The sequence below is a fragment of the Schistocerca serialis genome, chromosome 1 (genome assembly GCF_023864345.2).
Source record: "Schistocerca serialis cubense isolate TAMUIC-IGC-003099 chromosome 1, iqSchSeri2.2, whole genome shotgun sequence".
In the NCBI taxonomy this organism is placed as follows: Eukaryota; Metazoa; Arthropoda; class Insecta; order Orthoptera; family Acrididae; genus Schistocerca; species Schistocerca serialis.
Window position 1 is genome coordinate 787891652 of NC_064638.1, and position 25460 is coordinate 787917111.

At 42.0% G+C, this 25460-nt stretch overlaps 1 protein-coding gene across 1 annotated transcript in view; it reads right to left on the reverse strand.

Moving 5' to 3' along the window:
• LOC126433499 (mite allergen Der f 3-like) overlaps positions 1-25460 on the reverse strand; it is a 69881-nt gene that overhangs the window by 17955 nt on the left and 26466 nt on the right. Inside the window, exons 2-4 of the mRNA XM_050090449.1 lie at positions 24822-25012; positions 15328-15463; positions 749-874 (exon numbers count right to left, since the gene is read on the reverse strand). Coding sequence (XP_049946406.1) covers positions 749-874; positions 15328-15463; positions 24822-25012 — 453 coding nt within the window. The remainder of the gene's footprint in view (positions 1-748; positions 875-15327; positions 15464-24821; positions 25013-25460) is intronic.

Here is a 25460-nt window from a genome sequence, read left to right on the forward strand (position 1 = left end):
AATTAACATACGTTAAGAATGTAATGCCAGATAATCTTTCCCTTGCGGTAAAATCATACTGTAAATCAAGAAAAAAAGTTTTCCTCGCGCACGAGTAGGACTACTAGTGCACGAGGGTTCCGTACAATCTATGGAGAAGGTTAATTCATTCCGGGAATTGAGGACTTCCACGATTTTTGCCTGTTACTGACACTATTCCCTGTATGTCTTTCGATAACTTTTTAATTACAAAATCAAAGTCGGATAACGGACGACGGAAGAAGTTTTTTTTGGTTGATATATATAAAAATTAACATTTTTGGGATTATTTTCGTGATATTTATGATTCTAAACCAACAGGAAGTACCCTATGATTTTGATAAGTGAATCTGCAAGTATCAAAATATATAACATGAATGGTCACATCTTTTAGTTGCACTGATACCGACTGATGAAGAGAACCCTAAAAATATTCCCAGATTCTTTTGGTATCTTTACGTTGTGAAATTTCTAAATAACGATGTCAGCTCGATCAACGTAATATAAGTGGTTTACTCCTCATGTGTATACTTGACAGGATGTCCTTTTCAACCTTACGTGCTGCTACCGAACTCGGAAAGCTATAGATTCTGGGAGACTAGAAGTGTTTAAAATGTATATTATTGTCAATTCAGAAACTACAGTAAGTAACAGCGTATCTAGAATCCAATGATTTGCTTATTACGGCGTGTGTGAATTAACAACCTCAGAGTTCACAGGAAGGCAGCGCATGACTCATCGAGAGCAGCCCCCAGCCCATGATGGTGGCGGGGGTGCCGGCCGGCGTGTCCTGGCCCCTGGCCGGCAGCCTGGCCGCCGCCACCGTCACGTTGTCGATCAGCAGCTCGGGCTCCACCTGCGCACACCACACACGCACACACGCACACAGTCGTGACGAAGGCTAAACTCTCCAAGCTGAAGCAACTACGTTACATCCAGAAAATAAAACACTTAGGCTATCGCGACTTGCAGTAGCGCTAGTGACAAACTGTAAGGTCAACTTGACACAAGCCTTGGGTGGACGGGTTAAATAGCACAGAACAAAAGTTATGAAGAGTAGTGATATGTGAATAAAGACTTAATAAATCACAAAGCTGGGGAATACGTAGACATAGTTTAAAGAATTCATCTAGACAATATGAGAAATACCGAAAAGGATCGAGATAATCGTGCCATCGGAAGTAAATTATTGCTCGCATAGGGACTTTTGTACCTTCATAAGTATGGAAAATGCTGATGAATATGGGAATTAAACTCAGGAGAATGTTCATGAAACTGTTTAGAGCACCTCATTTGATAACAATAAAACGTGATATCTTGGGAAACCAGAGACGAAGAGACTGGGAGAATATGAAATTTGCTCCTACCAGAGAGGCTCTTCATGAACTCTTAGAAGAACAATCACCACAAGTTAGTCCATATATTTTTGTGGGATGGGTACAAAAATGTATTGGTGTTTGGTGGGGGCAGGGAAAAGGGGTGGAGGTTTTGGGGGTGGGTGGTGGGGAGGGCGTCGGAGGGGGGCAGTAATAAGCTGTATTCCAGTTCTAATTGTCGTCACACTTTCACTGCAGCGTGTCCTCCCCTATCTTTCATGGAAATTTAACTTATACATCGAATGTATCAGGTCACTTTACGTGTCTTTGATGATGACACAATTGTTTGAAATACATTTCTTTGCCAGAGTTCTTTGTTTTGTTCGAGTGACCAATAACTATACTGTACATTAATTAAAGAACGTGAGTTATGAAAAACACCTGGTACCTTTTATTTACTCCCATCATTGACCACCTGCATGTATGTTAGCTTTTTATCGTATGTCATCATGATCTATGGCTTAATTTATATTAATGTTTAGAAGTGTAGCATAAGCTTCATACCCAAAACCTTCCCTCCATTTCCTTTTCCTTATTTTCAATGTTAATATGTTTGACCTACATCCGCCAAGATAACGGGGAGCGTGAAATCGCTTTCCTCCAGAACACGGGTAGAAGCCACCGCTCTCGATAGAATCTGCCTCCCTGATTAACGATGGGGGCCAGTGTGCCGGCCAGCCTGGATGTGGTTCCTAGTCGCCTCCCCACATCCACCAAGGTAAATACCAGACCGTTTCCCACATTGCATCTCAACTACACGATACATAAACAGTTTGTAACACGGTGTCACATTTGACCACGCCGTTACCGTAGACAGTGTCAGCAGGCGTACACTGATACATTCCTAGGGTTGTTAAAGGCCTTTGGGAGTGGCCACCCCCGCAATGTTAGCCTATAAACGAGTATTATTGATTCAGTGTGAGACAGGAGAACTACGATATCAGTTCAAACCTGGCATTAGGTAGTTAAAATTCACTGGAAGGAAGGAACGATGCCTCATCTATTGTTTGTGTTCCGATGTAAATAGGATGTCGGCTGAGGTAATATGAATACGACTGTTGGATTTTTAATATATCCCGTGTCCCACATCTACTTAAATACTCGGCAAGTCACTGTACAGCGCGTGGCGGAGGGTAACCTGTACCAATACCAGCCATTTCCTTTCCTGTTCCATTCGCAGATACAGGAAGGGTACAACGATTGTCTGTGTGCCTCCATATGAGCTCTGATTTCTTGTATCTTTTCTCCGTGGTCCTTATGAGGAACGTATGTTGCTGGTAGTAGAACCATTCGCAATCAGCTGAAAATTTCGGTTCTCTACATTTCCCCAATATTGTTCCTCGAACCTACCAGCAACAAATCTAGCAGTCCGCCTCTGAACAGCTTCGATGTCTTACTGTATTCCGACCTCGTGAGGATAGAAACAGTCGAGCTGCACTCAAGTATAGGTCGCACTAACGTCCTATACGCGGTCTCCTTTACAGGTGAACAATACTTTCCTAAAATTCTCCCAATAAACTGAACCCATCATTTATCTTTCCCACCACAAGCCTAACATGGTGGATCCACTTCATATTGCTTTGGAACGTTACGTCCAGATATTTAAACGACGTGACCGTATGAAGCACGAGCCTGCTAATGCTGTATCAATATTACGGATTTGTTTTTCCTATTCAGTCTCATTAAATTAAATTATTTGTACGTTTAGATCCAGCTGCCAATGGCCTTGGCGAAGTGGTAACACCGGTTCCCGTCAGATCACCGAAGTTAAGAGCTGTCGGGCTGGGCTACCACTTGGGTGAATGACCATCCCGTCTGCCGAACGCTGTTGGCAAGGGGGGTGAACTCAGCCCTTGTGAGGCAAACTGAGGAGCTACTTGATTGAGAAGTAGCGGCACCGGTCTCCTAAACTGACATACGGCCCGGAGAGCGTTGTGCTGACCACATGCCCCTCCATATCCGCATCCAGCGACGCCTGTGGACTGAAGATAACATGACGGGCGGTCGGTACCGTTGAGCCTTCCAAGGCCTACTCCGACGGACATAGATCCAGCTGCCCTTCATCACATCAGCTAGAAATTTTGTCTCACTCATCAGAGTGTGGTTTCAGAGTGAGGTTTCAGTTGTCTGAGACTGCCGTTGAGTATGCAAGTTCCGTTTGTGTGTGTGTGTGTGTGTGTGTGTGTGTGTGTGTGTGTGTGTGCGTGTGTGTCTGTGTGTCTGTCCTCTATTGTTGACGAATGCCTTAATGGCCAAAAGCTTTAATTGTGAGAGCCTATCTGCGATGAACATCTCCGCTATATGGCGAGTAGGAACTTTCCTTCTCATAATATTATCATAATCCGTCCTGGATTTTCCGTTGTATTCTCCTACACTCGCAAAACTGCGACACCTTCCCATACACAACAGTGTCATCAGCAAACAACCGCAAATTACTGTCCAACCTGCCCGCCAGACCATTGATGATGTAGAAAACAGTAGTGGTTCTGTCACATTTCCAAGGGCCACTCCGGACACCCTTGTCTCTGACGACCACACACCGTCGAACACAACATACTTGGTACTATTACTTAAGAAGTTTTCGAGCCATCACGCGTCTGGGAACGTATGGAATATGTTCAGCGTAATACCGGTTCCATTGTCATCACATTCACACATGCAAGTACCCTGACAGAAATAGAAAATGTTACACCATGAAAGTCTTGACCATACGTTACGAAACTGAGATTCCTATGTCTTTCTTAGATGTAGATTAAAATTTTCTAGCAATTTTACTACAGATAAAAGATTTGCTTACAGTCAGTGTGATTACATGATGGTTTTGGTAGGCGTCCAACATTACTGGCACTTTCCTTGTGGAACTCAGATCACAGCATGCATAATGGACGAGCAGAAGCAGTATATCACAATCTTTCAAATTTCGAGAAATGCTGAATTACCAGCATGAGCGACATGGCGGCATTATACCGACAGATGACAGAGATAATCTGTAATGGATCAGTGTTACATATGCTGTAGCAACTTATTACTGTTATTAGAATATGATTGAAAATGGGAACGAGATGTCATAAGATGATTGTATAAGTAATTTGTAATTTGCTATTGGTCACTTTATTATATTGTTATGCACATGGGTGTTTCCAAACAATCAAATTTGTGAACGTCTGTTCTTTTCCTGAGAAAGGAATAATTTTTTATAAAGAAAATATTGGTATTCAACTACCGCAACAGGGAAGCCAATACGCCTGTTAACTACCAAGCTTCTTCCGCTGTGGTTTCCGTTCCTGACTCGCCATTTATACGGAAGAAATGAACTGTGCGCTGACCCGGCGGACAGTGTCACTGTAGTGTTAGCAGCTGGCCTAGTCCTTCCCGCTTCTAGTATGCCTTTTATTTGAACGAGGTGTGCGGCAGAAAGACAGGTGAAGAGAGTAGCCAGTACGCAGTGTTTGATTAAGGTTCACATAACAATGCCTTCTACAAAATTTTGATGTTTCATGTTATTAACAATGGAATTTACGGAGAAAGGCGATAAGCAGCACTTTTGCATAACGATTCGTGTCGTTGAAATTGTAGCCGTAGATAAAAGATAATACCAGGCAAAGAGTTGCAAGAATTGCACTATCTTTTATTCATGAATGATTTCAAAGGGTGGATAGTACGGCGCATCGTATGAGGCGGGTAGATACTATGACAGTACTTTTTCTCCTTATTCTCAACCTCACAGCGTCTAAATAGCGAGCTGCTGACAGTTTCTTGCGTAATTAGACTTATAATAGGAGAGACAGTTCTTTTTTATCAGAAACTATAGTGACAGGTTTTTTGGGAATAGTAAAGTAATAATTAATTTTCAACGGTGTTATTTTGTTTTTTCAAGTGTCTGATATATACGTACCTTAAATCCTATCCCAAAATATTGTTAGTTGGGAAAGAAATGGCAGTTAACGTAAAAATTATATAACTGATTTATGTAAGAAAGTGGGTACATACAATTTTGTAACAGAACTTGATTAACAAAGTTTGCTTAGTTTCTCAAGACGAAATTGAATTCAGTCTAATAACAATAACTAATGTTTTTTTAAATAGTTTTTAAAGTGATTGTGGAAAAGAGGGAAGTAGGCTATTATGAGTTTCATTCTGGTACTAAAGTTGCAGTTGTTAAAAGAAGAATTTATTAACTATTTCAATAAAGCGATGAACAAAAGTATTATTATAATTTGTCTCCTCAGGACAAACAACCGAACATAGAAGGTGCTATTACTTATTTTCGGAACTAAATTAATCAAGGGAAGTTTGTATTGGCTCCTTGGTCATTATTAAATGTTGCCATCGTCTTTTACTGGAAAAATCTAATTATTAAAACGATAATTAAAGGGAACAGTGAAGTGTAGTGTTAAATTTCCACTAGTTATTTTGAAATAACTACGATATCCTTAACAACATTCAAAGAAGTCTACACGTGGTCAACATTTGAAAAGAGATTTAATTCAGGTAAAGGTAGTGCTCCAATTGTAGATTTTATTATTACCTCTGAATCCATAGCTAGAAACGATGACAGCCACTCAAGATTGCAGTACGGTCACGCAGTTTAGTATACTTGACCAGCCTCTCGTAATAAGGTAATAAAAGGACGCGATATTTAGCAACAGATTACAGGTGTGTAACGTCGTTCTAAGTTGGCTGAGTGCAATGACTGCGGAACTATTGGTGACAAGTTTGTAAGGACTATAGCCTGCCGAGATCAGACACGACTCCTTTCAGAAGGAGAACACCATGAGAACTGGCTCTCACGAATAGCTGGAAATCTTCGCAAAGGTTAACTACATTGTGCCATCAAGGAACTGCCGGAGAAAATTACTGGGAGTTAGACTCTCAAGTTGCCATGTGTAATTTGTTAACACCATATCAATGGTATGATTGCCATCACATCACAGTATGGTGTAGTGCCCGAGTCAATTTGAATAGTCTGTGACATTCAGCAATGAGTCTCATTTCTGTTTGTAGCGGTCAGATCGACGCCAATGCGTTGCAGTTTCTGTAAGACTGTACAGACTGCCATAAGGAACACAGAAGTTGAACAGACGGATATACAGGGCGAAAAGTATTTAAACCGACAAACTCTGGGAGGTTGTAGGGGACATCAAAACAAATATTCTTCCCTAACGTCATTTTTTCCTATGAGGGTTATTTAAACCGGTGGAGGCCATATTACGCACTTCAGTTGTTAGAGGCCATATTACTATCTTCAGTTGTTAGAAGGCGTATTACGCTTTTCAGTTGTAGGCAACTGCTGTCCACCAGTGTAGTAGTGCATTGTCTCTGTTTACTAATGGAGCGATACACCCGGAGTGAGTACACTGATATGGTTGGTGCGTACTACGTAGAGCACCCCAACGGACGAGCTGAACAGCGGGTTTATGAACAAAACTATCCTAATCGGCCGCGCGGGATTAGCCGAGTGGTTTCAGGCGCTACAGTCACGGACTGTGCGGCTGCTCCCGGCGGAGTTTCGAGTCCTCCCGCGGGCATGGGTGTGTGTGTTTGTCCTTAGGATAATTTACGTTAAGCAGTGTGTAAGCTTAGGTACTGATGACTTTAGCAGTTAAGTCCCATAAGATTTCACACACATTTGAATTTTTATCCTAATTGCCGTAGCCCGCATCATACGACTTTTGCCGCTGTGTACCAACGTCTGCGTGAGACCGGGTCATTTAGCAGATTACCTGGACAGGGACGCCGTCGCACGGTAAGAACGCTGCAATTTGAGGAAGCTGTCTTGCAGCATGTGGAGCGGGATCCTTCAATCAGCACTCGTGCAATTTCACGTAACATACGGACGAATCAGACGAATGTAAGAACAGTCCTTCGAGGGCAATTGTTACGTCCATTTCACTTAAAGCGTTTCCACAACCTGGAACCAATTGAACATCCACCCAGAGCACAGTTTTCGCAGTGGTACCTGGAACAATGTGAAATGCATCCTACATTTCCACCCTCTGTGTTGTTTACCGATGAAGCAACGTTCGGGCGTGATGGAGTCTTCAAAACGCACAATTCGTGTGTTTGGAGTGAGGATAGCCCACATGCCACAGTGACTAGCGCTCATCAAGTGCGGTTCTTCGTTAATGTGTGGCTCGGTGTTGTTGGGGACTGTCTAATTGGGCCGTATCTGCTGCCCAGGCCATTAAATGGCAGGCACTATTATAATTTTCTCACCAGAGCATTCCCAGAATTGCTGGAAGACGTCCCGCTCCCTACGAGACAATGCATGTGGTTCGAACATGACGGGCGCCGGCACATTTAAGTCGTCGTGTGCGTCGATTCCTGGACCGACGGTTCCCAGAAACGTGGATTGGCAGAGGTGGTCCTGTACCATGGCCTGCTCTATCCTCCGATATGTCCCCTCTGGACTTTTTTGTGTGGTAAGAGATGCGCAACCTTGTTTACGCAACCCCTGTTGCATCAGAAGAGGATCTGGTTGCCCGGATAGTAGCAGCAGCAGGAACAATTCAGAATACTCCTGGAGTTTTTGCCCGTGTCAGACAGAACATGATCCGACGGTGTAACCTTTGTTCACGTGTCAATGTAGGCATTTTTGAAAATTGGGTTGTGTGTTAATGTGTTGTCTCTTGGTCATAAAAAATGGAAAAGTGTTTGTTGGTTTAATTGAGTTGCCACCAGAGAAATCTTCCTCTACCGGTTTAAATACTCCTCATAGGAAAAAATGACATTAGGGAAAAACATTTTTTTTATGTCCCCTACAACCTCCCAGAGTTTGTCAGTTAAAATACTTTTCACCCTGTACAAGGAAGGTAACTGCGCAGAACCCTTAGCTGACAGAAATACTTCACCTGAACGACCAACGAAAGAAGTAAAGAAATTTTCAGGGATAGACAGAAATACTACAGTATAAGTCATTTTGGATTTAAGTAGAAAGGCCAGAGAAGGTAAGGCGAACTGAAAAAACACGAAGAAATGAGAGACAAACTGTCGTCGGATGGAATGATTCAGCATAAATAAAAGTCAAAAGCGATTTCAGCGGCATCAGAAGCAAGGGTGTCAACATCAATAGTGCAACGAGATTTCCACTAACAAACGTGGAAGAGAGAGTAGATAGGTGGAATGAGTACACTGAAGGTTTCTATGAGGATGAGAACTTGCCTGATAACGTAAAGGAAGAAGAAATGGGAGTGCAGATTAACATACAGGAAACGTAGTTTTATAATTTTTCATTAACATGGAATTATTACGATAAAATAATGCAGAAGGAATGGACAACATATCTTCGTAGTTTTTGAAATCGTTAGGGCACGATACAAACACTTCACTATTTAACTTGATGTGTAAGGACACATACCATCAGCTCTTCGGAAAAGTGTCATAGTCACAATCCCGAAGACAGCATGGGCCGGGCCGGGTCCGAGAATTATTTCACATTGTGGTTAAAAGGTCATGCATCCAAACTATTGTTAAGATTAATATACGGAAGCATGAAAAAAATTAGGATCTGTTGGATCAGGATCACTGTCGATTTCGGAGAGTAAAGACACCAGAGAGGTATTTCTCACGTTTCAGTTGATAATGGAAGGAAGACCTGAGAAAAATCATTACGCTTTCACAGTATTTGGCGATCTAGAAAAACGTAATAACGTAAAATGGTGCAAGACGTTCGAAATTCTAAGAAAAACTATAGTAAGCTATAGGGAAACGAATAACGTAACATTTACTCGTATACAACAACCAAGAGAGAACGCTAAGAATGGAAGAGCAGAAACTAAGTTCTCGGAATTAAAACGTGGTCCATGTATGCATACTTCTGTTATAATAAATAGAGTACACCCAACTTTGCCCGCGTTTGCGTTCTCAAAACGTTTTCAGACCCTGAATCCCCACAAAAATAAAATGTTAACAACAAAGAAGAGCTCGGATTAAAATGGGTGTAAGACAGGGAAGCAGTTTTTAGATTGTATTGAAGAAGCAATGAGGGAAATAACTATAAGGTTCAAGAATGGGATTGATATTCAGGATTTCAGTGATAAGGTTCACTGATGACATTCCTCTCCCCAGTGAAAATGGAAAAGATGTACGGGTCCTGTTGAGCGGAATGGACATTGTAATGAGTACGGAAGGAAGACGAAGGTTATGATTAGTAGCTGACACTGCCAACCTCAGGGAAACTGAAGAAGCATTGCAAGAACTTTTGATTAAAATGAACAGTTTAATTAGCAAGAGTATAGATTAACAGTACATCGAAGAAAGACGAAAAGAATGAGGGGTAGTAGAATTAAAATTTGAGATAAATTTAACTTAAAAGCAGGCACTCGACGCAGACAAAGATAAGGAATTCTGCTAACTTGGAATCAAAATAACACAGGAAGGACGATGCAGCGGGAACGTAAGGCGCGGACTAGAACAGGCAAAAGAGGGTATTCCTGCCCAAACGTCTACTTGAGCAATAATTGAGAACGATTTTTGAAGTATGGTACTGTACGGTAGTGATTAATGGACTGTGGGAAAACTAGAAAAAAAGGGATCGAAGCGTTTTATGTTTGATGCTATAGGAGAATGTTGATAATTAGGTACACTTCTGAGATGAAGAGTGAGGTTTCCGCGTAGTATCAGAGAACACAGAAACATGCGATAAACCCTTAAAAGAACACGGGGCAGGATGGTAGGACATGTACTAATACATCAGGGAATAACTTACATGATACTAGAGAAGCCGAAGAGCATAGAACCTATAGGGGAAACAGAAGTTGCGACACACCCAGCAAATAAGAATGCAAGTGTTGCTGTGAAGTGTAGAGATTGACACAAGAGAGGAAACTCGTGGCGCCTCGCATAAAAACGGCTCAAAAAAAAAAAAAAAAAAAAAAAAAAAAGGTGTTAAATTATGGACCGCTACTTACTAGCGTATCACTCTCAATTTCTGGCGGTGTATAAATATACTGGTATCCAAAGTTAAAGCAACAAACCACTAATGCTTCGTCCCGTGTCTAATTCACGAGATGATCATACAAACAGTCAGAGGCGGTCCGTACGATTATATACTGCACGGTCTACGAACAACCATGCCAACAATGACATCACGGCACCTGTCAAACGGGGTAGTGTTTTCCTGGTAGTCAAAATTCACAATCATTGTGTACACAGTCGTAAATGATGCTGTATGGCACAGTGAAGACGCCTACCAGACTCTCTGCAGCGGAGGAACATACGAAGAATGGAAGCAGGACAGCGGCAAACTTATGTGGACCGATGGCTTAATGTGAATCGTTCTGTTGATTTTCGGATGTGGCGACGGTTTATAGAGACCGGAACTGTATCCTGGTAAGCAGATCAAGGCCGAGCACGTGTGACATCAGAAAGAGAGGTCCGTTATTTGGCGTGAGGGGCGGCCGTACTGTCTTAGTACTGCGCGACAGCTGGCATCTGACCTCGGAGCACCCTCTAGAGGTGTTGTATCGATGCAAACGGTGCACAGAAGGCTTAGGCGGAGTGGCCTTTACAGTCAGAGACCTGCTGTATGTGTACCTCTGACGAGTTTTAACAAAAGGCAACGTCTAGAGTGGACCCGTCAACGTGCCACATGGACGGTCGAATAGTGGGCCAATTTTCTTTTCACATATGAGTGACAATTTGGTCTGGAGAGCGATTCTCGACGGTTTCGCATCTGGAGGAAACGTGAAATACGATTTCTGGACCCAAACATTGTGGAAAGAGACCAATATCAAGAAAGGTCCCTAACGGTGTGAGCAGATATTATGTTGAACACTGGAACACCTCCTAACGAACTTCTATGGCTGAATCGGCAAGGTTAGCTGCTGTCAAGTATCGTGACGATATTCTAGGAGCTCATGTGGGGTTGTTGCTAGGTGCTGCGGGACTGGACTTCGTATTGACAATTCCCCTCAAGCACAACGTGAAAAATGTCTTGGCTCACGAACTTAATAAATACAGCGAACAGAAACAAATATAGGAAGACGTAGAAATTGAAATCGAACCTTATCCCATATAAGAAGGTGCTGTCAGAAACACGTCAAAAGGTGTTAAACACAAAGTATCCCAGTGCAGAAAGATAAATCATTGTTACTCTCAATGCATTCCATTTGGTATGATTTAGACATGATTGATAGAGCAAATCTAACGATTTCGGAGTACAAAAGTAGCTGCGTGACAAATTGTGGTTCCTTTTTGGCTCATTCCACAATTTGACAAATTATTTTACAGAAATCACCAGAGAAGTCGAGAACTGCGTGTCGTGCTCGAGAAGCCAAAAATGTTCTTTTTTTCGGTAATGCTGTCAAAATCCTGTAATGTCTTTCTACTTGCCGTTATCCCACACGCTATGATGTTACACGGGCTTTCTCATCTAAATACTGTATAACGATGAACGCCGTCGCTGCACGTCCAATGAGATACTGCAGCGTCCCTTGTAAAGCACCACACAATCGTGGACAATCGTTGCCTCATGTGGGATCCGTAAACAATGTGTTTTTATGTGCTGCCGTTCCGAATAAAACCATTTCCACATTGTCCTTCAGGTCAGCTCGTTCAACAGTGGGCTTTATGCGCCTTGTATATCCGATATCGACTCTGCGGTTGACACAGTGTTAATGTAATACTTAGAGCAAAGGTTGATCCTGAAAACATGCAAATATTACGTGTGCATAAATAGCCGAAAGTATTTACTTAATTATACGTGAAAGATCATTAACAGAAGTCCAGTATCTAATACTCTAGTCACAAATAGATCTGACAGCACATCCTGCAATCGGGAACGTAGTTGCCATGTGGTGATTCATATAAAAATTTACAGAAACATGCAGCATATCTGAAGAAGAAATGACTGACAAAATTATTTTCTATATCTTGGCTCAAATGGCTCTGAGCACTATGGGACTCAACATCTGAGGTCATCAGTCCCCTAGAACTTAGAACTACTTAAACCTAACTAACCTAAGGACATCACACACATCCATGCCCGAGGCAGGATTCGAACTTGCGACCGTAGCGGTCACGCGGTTCCAAACTGAAGCACCTAGAACCGCACGGCCACACCGGCCGGCTTCCATATCTTGTCTGGCATTCCTAGGAAGTAAAGATCACTCAATAGAAATAATATTTGAACATTCGTATCATAAAGAGTTACAATGTCCTCGCAACCTGTAGACGTCTGAAGAAACAATAAATATCGTTTTGGACCTCCTTTCGCCAACTCGAAGTGGCATGGACTCAACAAGTAGTTGGAAGTCCCCTGCAAAAATATTTAAGCCATGGTACTTCTATAGCCGTCCATAATTTCAAAAGTGTGCGGGATTTTATGAACGAACTGACCTCTTGATTACGTTCGATAAATATTCGATGAAATTCATGTTGGGCTATCTGGGTGGTCAAATCATTCGCTGCAATTGTCCAGAATGTTCTTCAAATCGGTGACATGGCCCATTGTCGTCCAAAAAAATTACATCATTGTTTGGAGACATGAAGTCCATGCATGGCAGCAGACGATCCCCAAGTAGCCGAATATAACCATGTAAACACAGTCCACACCATTATGGAATCCCCACTAGCTTCCACAGTACCTTGTTGACAACCTGGGCCCATTATATCATGCTGTCTGCACCGCATTCGAACCTTATTATCACCTCTTAACAACTGAAATCGGGATTCATCCGATCAAGTCACGGTTTTCCAGTCGTCTAGGGTCCAACCGATATGGTTACGAGCGCAGGAGAGGGGCCGCGGGTGATGTTCTGTTGCGAAAGGCTCAAGGCTCTCTCGTCGGTCGTCATGTGCCACAGCCCATCAACTCCCAATTTCAAAAAAATGGTTCAAATGGCTCTGAGCACTATGGGACTTAACAGCTATGGTCATCAGTCCCCTAGAACTACTTAAACCTAACTAACCTAAAGACATCACGAGGCAGAGAAAATCCCTGACCCCGCCGGAACTCGAACCCGGAAACCCGGGCGCGGGAAGCGAGAACGCTACCGCACGACCACGAGCTGCGGACCGCCCAATTTCACCTCACTGTCCTAACGGATACGTTCGTCGTACCTCCCACATTGATTTCTGTGGTTATTTCACGCAGTGTTCCTTGTTTCTTAGCACTGAAAACTCCACGCTGTTCTCGATCGTTAAGTGAAGGCCGTCGGCCACTGCGTTGCTCTTGTTGAGAGGCAATGCCTGAAATTTGGTATTCTCGGTACACTCTCGCCGCTGTGGATCTCGGGATGTTGAACTCCCTACTATTTTCGAAATGGAATGTCCCATGCCCCTAGCTTCAACTATTCCCGTCGTGCGGCCACAATATGGTGAAAAGTTTTCGCCGCGCGGTATTAGCGGAGCGGTCTAAGGCGCTGCAGTCATGTACTGTGCAGCTGGTCTCGGCGGAGGTTCGAGTCCTCCCTCGGGCATGGGTGTATGTGTTTGTCCTTAGGATAATTTAGGTTAAGTAGTGTGTAAGCTTAGGGACTGATGACCTTAGCAGTTAAGTCCCATAATATTTCACACACATTTGAACATTTGAAAAGTTTTCGTATAAACCACCTGAGAACAAACAGCTCCGGAAACGCACTGCCCTTTTGTACCTTTGTACCGCCATCTAATAGGTGCTTATCGCTATCCCATGAGTTTTTGACCTCATCGTATGTCCCAGGCTTTAATTCTCAGCTCATCATATGTCACTTCCTGTGGTGTCCTGTTTCAGATAATCAGGTACAGGGGCAAAATTTTTTTTAATCATATCTGCTAGTAACGCACTGCTCCTGTTTGAGTCTGACCAAATGTCTATCTAACTTCCCAGAACTTCACGTTAACATTTCTCTTACTTTAAACGGAAACTGAGCAAACAAGAAAAACTAATATAAAAAAATTCGAAATATCTTGCTAATGTAATTTTTATTACAGTTGTGAAATAAAATTATCCATCTTGAAACTGACCTACAGGTCACTGTTATCAAATGCCATTTCAATTTTAAGAAACGCAAGCCAGTAAGGAAAAATTACAAAAGCTTAAAAATATTGTTAGATCTCAACAGTCCAGCATCGCTTGTTTGCCACTAACAGCCGTTATAATTTATACATCACAGCTGAATATTAACTATAAATATATCGGTGATGCAGAGCAAACTAATGAAAGCTTAAGAAGTACAATTTCGAATTTAACTTAACTCTAGATTCCTATTGATACGTCTCAGCGAAATATAAAAGTATTTACTGAAATTTAATATTACAAAGTGCATGACAATGAAAGCTGAAATGTTTGTTGCAGCAGAAACAATTAGCTAGAAAGAGACTTAACTATCTCTTGGGACGCAGCAAATAATGTGTTGGTGAAGCGAATCTTAAGTCGAGGGTGGGAACACACCACAATACAAACAGAATACATATTCCGTTGTCATAAATTGCGTTCAATGATAGGAACGTGTAAAGCAGGAGGCTTCGTGCAATACACCACGCCTAGGGCTTTGTGTAAAAGGAATTTCAGTTGGAAGACTGCTAACAGCTGTCATTCTAAGTTCATGTCCATGATTCTAAGCAATAAATCCCATTTGAACCAGAATGGTTGCAGCTTCGCAATGAATGTAACTAGGCAGTTTATTAAAATGGGTATGACACCATAATACCAAGTTGATCACCACTTGTTGCAAGTGAGACTTATTTTAGACGAGAGGGAGGGGGATTTAATATAGGCAATAACATCGAATAAATCGCTCAAAAAATTTAGATATTTCCAACCCGACACAAAGGATTTTCTTGACTGTTGTCACAAGTGTACATTTCCGTCTCTGCCGAGTCCATCAACAGAAGTCATCAGAGTTAAATTCTGATTGTGTTTTGAAACTAATAACCGAGTCTATCTCAAACATTTCTGATGATACTAAAATTGCGCTGAATAACGTTAGCGATGATCAAGTGCGAAATTTACCTTTATGAGTGCGATGTCGTTGACATATCCATCTCTTGGGTTGTAGTCAGGGTTGATTACCACCTTTGTGACCGTATGCAACGAGCCTCCAGACGTCTGATCCACTGTACCAGCCAGGATTGTCAGGTTTTCTGTGCTGAAATAAGTACACGCTCAAGTTTACATTTGCGTAATATTACAGGTGCATTCACTCTTATATCTTGAGATTCCTTTCCCAAACAGGGACACACTGTAAGGACAACGTATTCACCCACAACATCGAGGTAGGAGTAAAACTCGCGATCGCTGCGACGCGAGGGAGCTGAGATACACTCAGACAAGAGAGATCGCGAAAAGAGTGGTAGTTTAGACAATTCAGTTACAATGACCTGTCATTTGATAAATTTTCTCTGCCCTTTTAGCGCATCCCAAATAGGGCTACAATATAGGCTCTGATTGGCTTACAGAGAGGACTGTGACATAATTTTCACCATGAATAATTCAGGTCGAATAATCCAGGTCGTTCGGATACTTTTTAAGACAGTCCAGATGAGGCTACACCGGAACTGGATCATGAATTTTAGTACTAGGTTATCACTGGAGGAAAGGAAAGCGCTGTGTGACGCATTTTTGTTATTAATAATTCAGGTCATTCGGGTACTTTAGAGCATATACTACATGGGGCCGCACTGTAATTGCCTCTTACATTCTAATACTAGGGCCTTGCTGGAGGATAACAGACAGGTTGAACACCATGCAGTGTGTGTGTGTGTGTGTGTGTGTGTGTATGTGTGTGTGTGTGTGTGTGTGTGTGTGTGTGTGTATGTGCGCGCGCCCTATACAATGCATATCTTTGACCATGAAATCATTTTAATATTATACATTAGTACGCGATTTGCGAGAAAATGAAAGTATTCGCTGGAATTACCTTCGTCTTTCTTCGATTTACTCTGAATCCATATTCTGCGATAATTCTCACACTTGTCAGCTCTTGCAGTCCTTGAAATTGAGTGGATGATATTTTTGATATGGTATGCTGCCAGACTCATACGTTCTACACACCAATATGAGTAGTCGTCTTTTTGGCATTTCCCTCAATGATTTTCGAAATTCTGATGGAATGTTATGTATTCCTTCTACCTTATTTGATCTCAAGTCCTCCAGAGCTCTCTTAAATTTTGATTCAAATACTGGATCCTCTTTCTCTTCTTAATCGACTCCTGTCTCTTCTTCTATCACATCAGACATATCTTCCACATCATAGAGGCCTTCAATGTACTCTTCCTACCTTCCCGCTCTCCCCTCTGCATTTAACGGTGGAATTCCCGTTCTCCCTTAATGTTACCACCGTTGCTTTTAAAGTCACCGAAGTTTATTCTGAATTCCCTATATGCTAAGTCAGCCCTTCCAGCAATGATTTATTTTTCGATTTCTACACATTCTTTTGCAGCCTTGTCGTCTTAGCTTCCCTGCACTTCGCTTTCATTTCATTCCTTAACGACTTGTACACACACCATAACAGTTTTGAATCACCTCGGATCCGAGAGTTCCGGAACCTGCACAGAAATTTGAATAGAGGTCAACATAAACATCATTTCCGCCCTTTTTATTGCTCATGAAAACCACACATTGCAATAAACAGCCCTTTTCAATCTGTCCCAGGCATTTTCGATAGGGTTCATGTCTGAAAAACATACTGGCCACTCTAGTCGAGCGATGTCTTTGTCCTGACGGAAGTCATTAACGAGATGTGCACGTTGGGGACTCACATTATCGTCCATGAGGACAAATGGCTGGCCAATACGCTGCCGATATGGTTGCACTATCGGTCGGAAGATGGCATTCGAGTATCGAACAGTCGTTTCTGTGCCTTCCATGACCACTAGCGTACGTCGGCCACACATAGTGCCACCCCAAAACATCAGGAAACTTCCACCTTGCTGCACTCTCTGTACAGTGTGTCTAAGGCGTTCAGCCTGACCGGGCTGCCTCCAAACAAGTCTTCGACGATTGTCTGGTTGAATCCATATGCGACACTCATTGGATGCCAATCCTGAACGGTCCATTCGGCATGTTGTTGGCCCCATCTGTACCGAGCTGCATGATGACGTGGTTGCAAAGAGGGACCTCGGCATGGACATCGGGAGTGAAGTTGCGCATCATGCTGCTTATTGCGCACAGTTTGAGTCGTAACACGACGTTCTGTGGCTGCACGAAAAGCATTATTCAACATGGTGGAGTCGCTGTCAGGGTTGCCATAACCTGTAGGTAGCGGTCATCCACTGCAATAGTAGCCCTTGGACGGCCTGAGCGAGGCATGTCATCGACAGTTCCTGTCTCTCTGTATCTTCTCCATATCCGAACATTATTGCTTTGGGTCAGATGCCTGGACACTTCCCTTGCTGAGAGCCATTCCTGGCACAAAGTAACAATGCGGACGCTATCGAACTGCGGCATTGACCGTCTAGGCATGGTTGAACTACAGACAACACGAACCGTATACCTCCTTCTTGGTGGAATGACTGGAACGATCGGCTGTCGGACCCCCTCCGTATAATAGGCGCTGCTCATGTATGGTTGTTGACATCTTTGGGCGGGATTAGTGACATCTCTGAACAGACAAAGGGACTGTGTCTGTGATGCAATATCCACAGTCAAGGTCCATCTTCGTGAGTTCTGGGAACCGGGATGATGCAAAACTAATTTTGGTGTGTGTATTTCTGTATTCCTGAATTTCCATCAAAGTTTTTGTAATTCCTTCTTTCTTCGATCAGCTGAGGTATTTCTTTTGTTACCTATGGTTTCTTAACAGTTACGCCCTTCGTACGTATGCATTTCTTTGCAACTTCTGTGTTTGCCCTTATTAGAGATGTCCGTTCCTCTTCAGCTGTGCTGTCTACTGAGCTATTCCTTATTGCTATATCTATAGCCTACGAGAACTTGAAGCGTATCATGTCATGCCATAGTACTTCTGCATCCCACTTCTTTGCGTATTGATTCTTCCTGACTAAACTCTTGCACTTCAGCCAACTTTTCAACACTACCATATTGTGATCTGAGTCTACATTTGCTTATGGGCACCCCTTACAATCCAGTATATGATTTCGGAGTCTCTGTCTGACTGTGGTACAGTCTAACTGAAATCTTTCAGTATCACTCGGTCTTTTCCACATATACCTCCTCCTCTTTTCATTCTTGAACAAAGTATTCGCTATTACTAGCTGAAATTTATTACAGAACTCAATTAGTTTTTCTGCTCTCTCATTCTTTGTCCCAAGTCCATGGTATCCTGTAACCTCTTCTTGTACTCCTTTCCCTACATCTGCATACTTCGCTTACATAATCGTATGCTACAGTTGTACTCATTGCTACAGGTTGCTACAGCATGCGAGACGACATGTCGAGCACACTAGCACATGCCGTATCCCACGCACTTGCTGCTCACCAATGCTTCCGTTAGGTGGTCAGCAGAATAAGTATCCATCGTTTCCAAATTTTGTCTTTTATGTTGCGTACGACAACAATATCTCTTACTTCGTGATAGCGGCACAAATCGGCAACCAGATGATATTCTAAAACAACGAAACCAGTTGTGGCACAGTAAATGTGTACTAATAGAGCTGTAGTCGTTTTCATTAGTAATTAACATCAGTGGAAGTTGCTTGTAGAGGACAGTATTATCAACAACATATATCGTGTAACATGTACAGATAGTGAGTCTGCAAACGATCCTATTAATAGGTTCAGTCAGACCAATTATTTTATGAATATTGACGTTCAAAGCCAACATTTTCTCACTAAATTACTGGAAAAGAAACTGTCGCGTAAACAAAGGATCAAAGTAGTCAAAAGTCTCAGTCAGCGCACTGTGCTCGTTAAAATGTTTATTGCTTTCAAAAGGTCCTGTAATTCTTCCTCGCTTTCAATAATAAAAACAATGTCATAAACGAATATTATCACTGATTTTGTTTCACCCTGAATGACAGTTCCACTCAGAAAATTTCCTTTATTTCCACCACTGCTTTCGATATACAGTTAAACTATGATGGAGAGAAAGTTCATTCTTTCTCTAAACCTGCTTTAATCTGAGCAATTGACTCTTGGTCTTCCATTCTTATTGTACCGAGTTGGTTCTTGTACACATTTTATATCACCCGTTCGTCAATAGAGCGTGCACATATTTTTCTGAAAATCTCGCGCCAGTTTACATTGCAGTCTATCTGATGCCCTTATCATGCTTAAAATCAAACCGATCGTCATCTCATAGATTCTCGCAATATCTACAGCCTAAGGCACGTTCAAACCCATCATTACACATTACTTCACTATCCCACATTTTATACATTGATTTTAAACTATGATCTAAGTATACAGGGTGGTCCAAAAGTCCGGAAACACCCTGATAAAATCCAAATGGAGTAGGAAACAAGGAAACAGAGTCCCTACACTCGAGGAATGGGAAGGGGGAAACTTTATAGGCTATGCCACCAACATGGCGGCCATCTTGAAAGCCGCCATCTTGGATTCAACTCCAAAATTTCAAATGGGAATGTCGTCATGTGACATATCAAACAGATAGAGAATTTCACCAGAAAAACAATGCCGTTGTTATTTTAAACATACCTTTATTCATTCTCGGGTTACAGCCATTTACATGTGGCAACGGTGGGACGCTAGGCAGCATGTGTGTTATGTGCCGAAGAGACATTACGCCGATGTTACACAGTCCCAAGAGACCACCAACAGTCATAGGAATGGCTCGATATGTTGTCCATTATGTTGGATTGTTAATGCTATCCTCCGAACCCAGTCCTGATGAACTTTGACCAACACATCTGACTGAAAATGACCATACGCATCAACAATGCGCTGCTTCAGATGATGCAAATCCCGTATTTTCACAGAATAAACCAGTGCTTTGACATGACCCCAAAGATAAAAATCCCAAGGAGTCAAATCTGGTGAACGTTGTGGCCACTCCACAGCACCCCTACGACCAATCCACTTTTGAGGGAACTGCATATCCAGCTATGCTCGCACGTTGTGCCCATAATGTGGTGGGGCTCCCTCATGCTGGAAGAATTCCGGAAATGTCCGTCCTCTGTTAACAACGAGGGAAACACTTCTTCATCCAATAGCCTCAGATAACCGTTGGCTGTTAACGTACCATCAATAAAAAAATGGTCCAACGACTTTGGTACCCCACACACCACACCAGACCATCACTTTTTGTGAGTTGACCGTTTTGCAAGCATCAATCCAGTGTGGATTTCTGTCGGACCAGTTTCTGTGATTCTTCTTGTTCACTTTGCCATTGATAAAGAAATTGGCTTCATCACTGAACAGCACCTGATAGGGGAAACGTGGGTTTATCTACAGCTGCTGTGTCACCCATTCTGCGTACTGTACCCGACAGTCTGTGTCATCCTCGCCCAGGTGTTGGAGCAGCTGACTTTATACGGGTGTCATTTGTGCTGCGATAAAATTCGCAGTATGGAGGTACGGCTAACCCCACATTCTTGTGACAGGCGACGAGTGCTCCGTTGCGGGCTCTTGCTAAATGATGCCAACACGCTCATTGTTGATGCTTCATCGGTGGCGGATTTTGGTCTTCCAGCCTTAGGCTTATCTGCGACAGAACCTGTTGCTCGGAATGTGGCCAAAAACTTGGCAACTGCGCTGTGAGTGATGGGCTGTCTGGTTGGGTGACGACTGTTGAAATCCTCAGCAATGACCCGTGTGCTTCTTTCTCCTGATATCAAGATGATTTCAATGCATTCTTCATGTGTTAAGGACATTTTGTAAACTGTAAATAAGGAAACAATGATTAAAAAGCTAGCATGAGTAAATGATACCTAACAGTTAAACATATGTAACATATCAGTCATGGGATTGCACCGTTTCAGACTCTATTTTAGGACTTCTCAGTACGTAATACTCACGCTGCCGAGCGTCCCACTGCTGCCGCAAGTACTTGGCTATAGCCCGAGAATGAATAAAGCTATGTTTAAAATAACAACGGCATTGTTTTTCTGGTGAAATTCTCTATCTGTTTGATATGTCACATGACCACATTCCCATTTGAAATTTTGGAGTTGAATCCAAGATGGCGGCTTTCAAGATGGCCGCCATGTTGGTGGCATAGCCTACAAAGTTTCCCCCTTCCCGTTCCTCGTGTGTAGGGACTCTGTTTCCTTGTTTCCTACTCCATTTGGATTTTATCAGGGTGTTTCCGGACTTTTGGACCACCCTGTATATATGTCCTCAGTACATCATAAAAAGTGATAACCGATTTCGAAAACTCTGTCTCCTATGGTGTGAACCAGCTGGTAGTTTTCGGTGCTCAAATGCCTTGTCCAGCATACCCCCTCCTGTTGTGATTCTCGAACAGTGTATTTGCTGTCAATAGTAGAATTTTATTGCAGAACTCAAGGAGACCTCCTCCTGTGTCATTCCTACTACAGGAGCCGAATCTTTCTATAAATGTGGCTTTCATCCTTTTCCCTACCACTGCGTTGTAATCCTCCATGATTATTAGATTTTCATCTCTCCATCCCGAACTTTAATTCTTGTCAGATGCTCTGTTACATTTGTGTGACTTCTAGGGATAAAGTAATTCCAGATATATTTTTATAGCAGAAAAATAACTCCGACCTTTCACATAAAGACACACCGTAAATAGTTAAATCAGAGTTTTTGCTTTTCATGACAAATACAACTTATTATGTACTATTAGACATGGTTCGGACGTCTAATAGTGACGATGTTTCAACAGCTTCTTGTTTCCGCAGGCTGGAAATGTCTTAGATAGGGTCGTCTGAAAAATGCTTAAATTTTATGCTATCTTATGATGCTATGTGGAGTGGGCTGGAATGTCAGGTGTTTGTCCATACAGATACTGCAACTGACAAAACGTCTAGTAAGTGCATTATTCGACTTCGATTTTATAAGATTATACAATCTTTGTCCCTCATATTTTACAACGTTTACCTATGTGGCTAGGTACGTGACGACCATTACTAAAAGTCAGTAAAAGAAACTGAGATTACCGAAAAAATCAAAGAAAATAAAAATAAAAAGTAAAATACAATGAAAATAAAAAAGAAAGAAATTTAAAACGATATATCAGAATATCATCTTGACTGTCTATCACCAGACAAGTAAATGTTTCATCTCTCTTATTTCAGTAGTGGTACAAGTCCATTACCTCCACTTTTCTGCCTACAATGCTTCTGAAATTAGTGATCCAAACAAACAGAGAGAAAGGTTCATCTCTAGCAAGAAGCCATATGCTTTGATATTTCTGTTATCTCAGCCGCAGACTTTTCAGCACTCATTCAACTTTAGAACTCTGTATGTCAAAATGAACAAAAATGGACTTGTACCACTATTGAAACAAGCCCCTCATATGATCTAGCCACTAAAATATCATTTCGGCTGAATGAGTACAAAATACTTCAGTCAAGAGCAGAACTCAACAGAATACACAAACTTCATATCATCATCTTTGTACAGTTCCGGTTTCCAGCGTTCTGTTATTGAGCCTCTTCCGTTTTCTTCCGTCCATGTAGAGTCTGTCACGGAGGACATCATCCACTGTCCTTCCTCTGACAGCGATGCCTTCGTTGATTATACCCAACCAACGAGTTTTGTTTCTTCCAACTGGACGTTATCGTTCCACCTCTGTTTCCAATTTGACTTGGGGTGTTCTTGTAGTCTCGAAGGCCATTACATGCCGTTACCATAGTAGTGTGGATTTCATTCTGTCTAAAATGGATGGCAAGATTCTGGATTTCTTCCTCATCTCCTCATTCCTTAACTTTTCCACTTTAGTTTTCTGGATAGTGTGTCAAAGGCAATTCATTTCGGATGCCTGATGCCTCGATGACTCTCTTTGTGATGCTGCTTGCTTCTATACTGTAGAACAATATCGGTATGAAGTAGCTATTAAACATAACTAATTTTGCCTTTTTTGGTATCTTAGTGCCAAATAAAAGGGTTCTCACTTTTTGGTATAATTCAGCAGCTCTCTCGTCTGATCGAATTTTCCATAGAAATTATACTCCGGAGGTATGGAAAACTGTCTGCACACTTTATGTGGTGGATTCCTAGCAGTTTCATACTTGTGGGATACCGATCTCTGTTGACTGCCATCACCACTGTATTGGCCTCACTGATGTGGAGGTTACAATTCTGAAACCAGGACTTCTATATCTTTAGTCCAGTCGGAACTTCCTCTTCTGTTTCTCCCCAGATCATGACATATGCAGCAAAGTCACTGCATTTAGTTCACAAATACTTTTCTTGGTGTTCTTTTTTATATCATCCACAACAGTGATGAACAGTAGTGGGGACAGTACACTGCCTTGCTGAATACAGCCCTGTGACAGCATCTGGATTTACGTAACCAGGCCTTCATATGCATTCCTTTTTCTCAGGTACTTCCATACCTTCTCCTTTTTAACACTCTCATGACTTTTTTCAACATCTAAGAATACAATTGATGGATTATTGCCTCTCTTCCAGTATTAGAATATAATTGATAGATTCTTGCCTCCTTCCCAGCATTTCTTCATCATCATCCAAAAATTCTTACAATGCAGAAAATCTTTTCCGAATAACCAAGAATTAGAATCAGCTATCACATAAGTAATAAAATGAAGTACAAAGTTAATCGTAGCATCCGGGAGACATAAACTTAACTGTAATTTAACTTTGGAGATATACACGGGTGAAACAAGAAGATATGTGAACATAGGATTTTTCAAGTAGATAAATATTAAACAAATACTTTTTTGTGATAAGTGTTGCTGAATATGGGTGCCAGAAGTAGTAGGAACAGTGCACCTGGCAAACATTAACAAAAGGATGACTCTAATAGAAATTTCTTATTCACGACACGTTTCTGAGCAAATGAAAAGGCGTTGCCAAACGAAATTCCTAACAGTATTTAATAGAGTTCACTTTCTCGTCATATTCAAGTGTGATTAAAAATTGCCATTAGTTAATTTATGCAAAACAAAAATCTTGTGAAATGTTTTCCAGTATGGCCCTGCAGTAAATTATTGAAACGTTAACGCCAGTGTGTTTTTGTTACAAGTGTACGATCCAAAATTCTATCGCCTCACTGTTCTAGACAATGAAGATGGTTTTTGTGATTAGCTAGTCCTTTGTCGAATATCTTTTGTATTATTCATGTTTCTTTGGCATATTTTTTGCTAGCGGTATACACGATATCTTTGCTCCCTGGTTGGACTACCATTTAAACTGTGTCTTCAAATGAGCGAGTTCTTTATGTGTAATTATATTATTTTTGATTCATACAAAATGGCAAAAGTTTTGTACTCTGATTTTGTTTGTATACACACGTGCATGTTACTCTCCTTGCAATTCTTCCTCTTTTCTTAAGTGCTGTAGTAGGACCTGTAACACAAATGACAGCAGCAATGGCTCCAATTCAAGAACGGCACGTTTTCTACGAGCGATGTATCGGCCACAGCAGGTGGCGCGCTTACTCGAAGTTGACGCAGTGGGTGGCGGTGAGCAGCCACGAGGCGTCCAACACGCTGGCGCCGCAGTTGTGCTCGCCGTTGCGGTGCAGTGACGTCACGTACGGGAAGTCGCCAGGAGACGCATCCACGCCGCCCACGATGCGCTCCTGCGCTGAGCCTGTGGGAAGGCGGACAGCCTGCTGTAGGCACGGCCACTACAAGTGGAAAATACTGACTGACATGGATAACAACGCACTGTTCAGTCTGAGATAATGAATGAAAGGCTGTAACGAGTAAAATACCTTACGTGTACCACTTTTGTCCTAGGACCGCCAAATATTCGATCGGGTCACTATATTTTACCCACAAAAACTGCAATGAATTTCGAGACTCAATCTCCCCCCTTCAAGCTTATTAGCTATACTCAAATTACACCAATGTGCAGAACAATTTGCATGTTATAGATGTACATGACGATATCAAAGAATGGGAAGAAACTGTCAGAAACGATCTTTAGAGGATAAGGAACAAGCGAGAAATAATTAACACGTCGGATAAAATAATTATAAATATTGGGCCTCGTCATAGCAAACTACTAAAACAACTAACCTGCCGACGTTTCGACCCACCTGCTGCGGTACTCTTCAGGGTGGTTGACTGTGA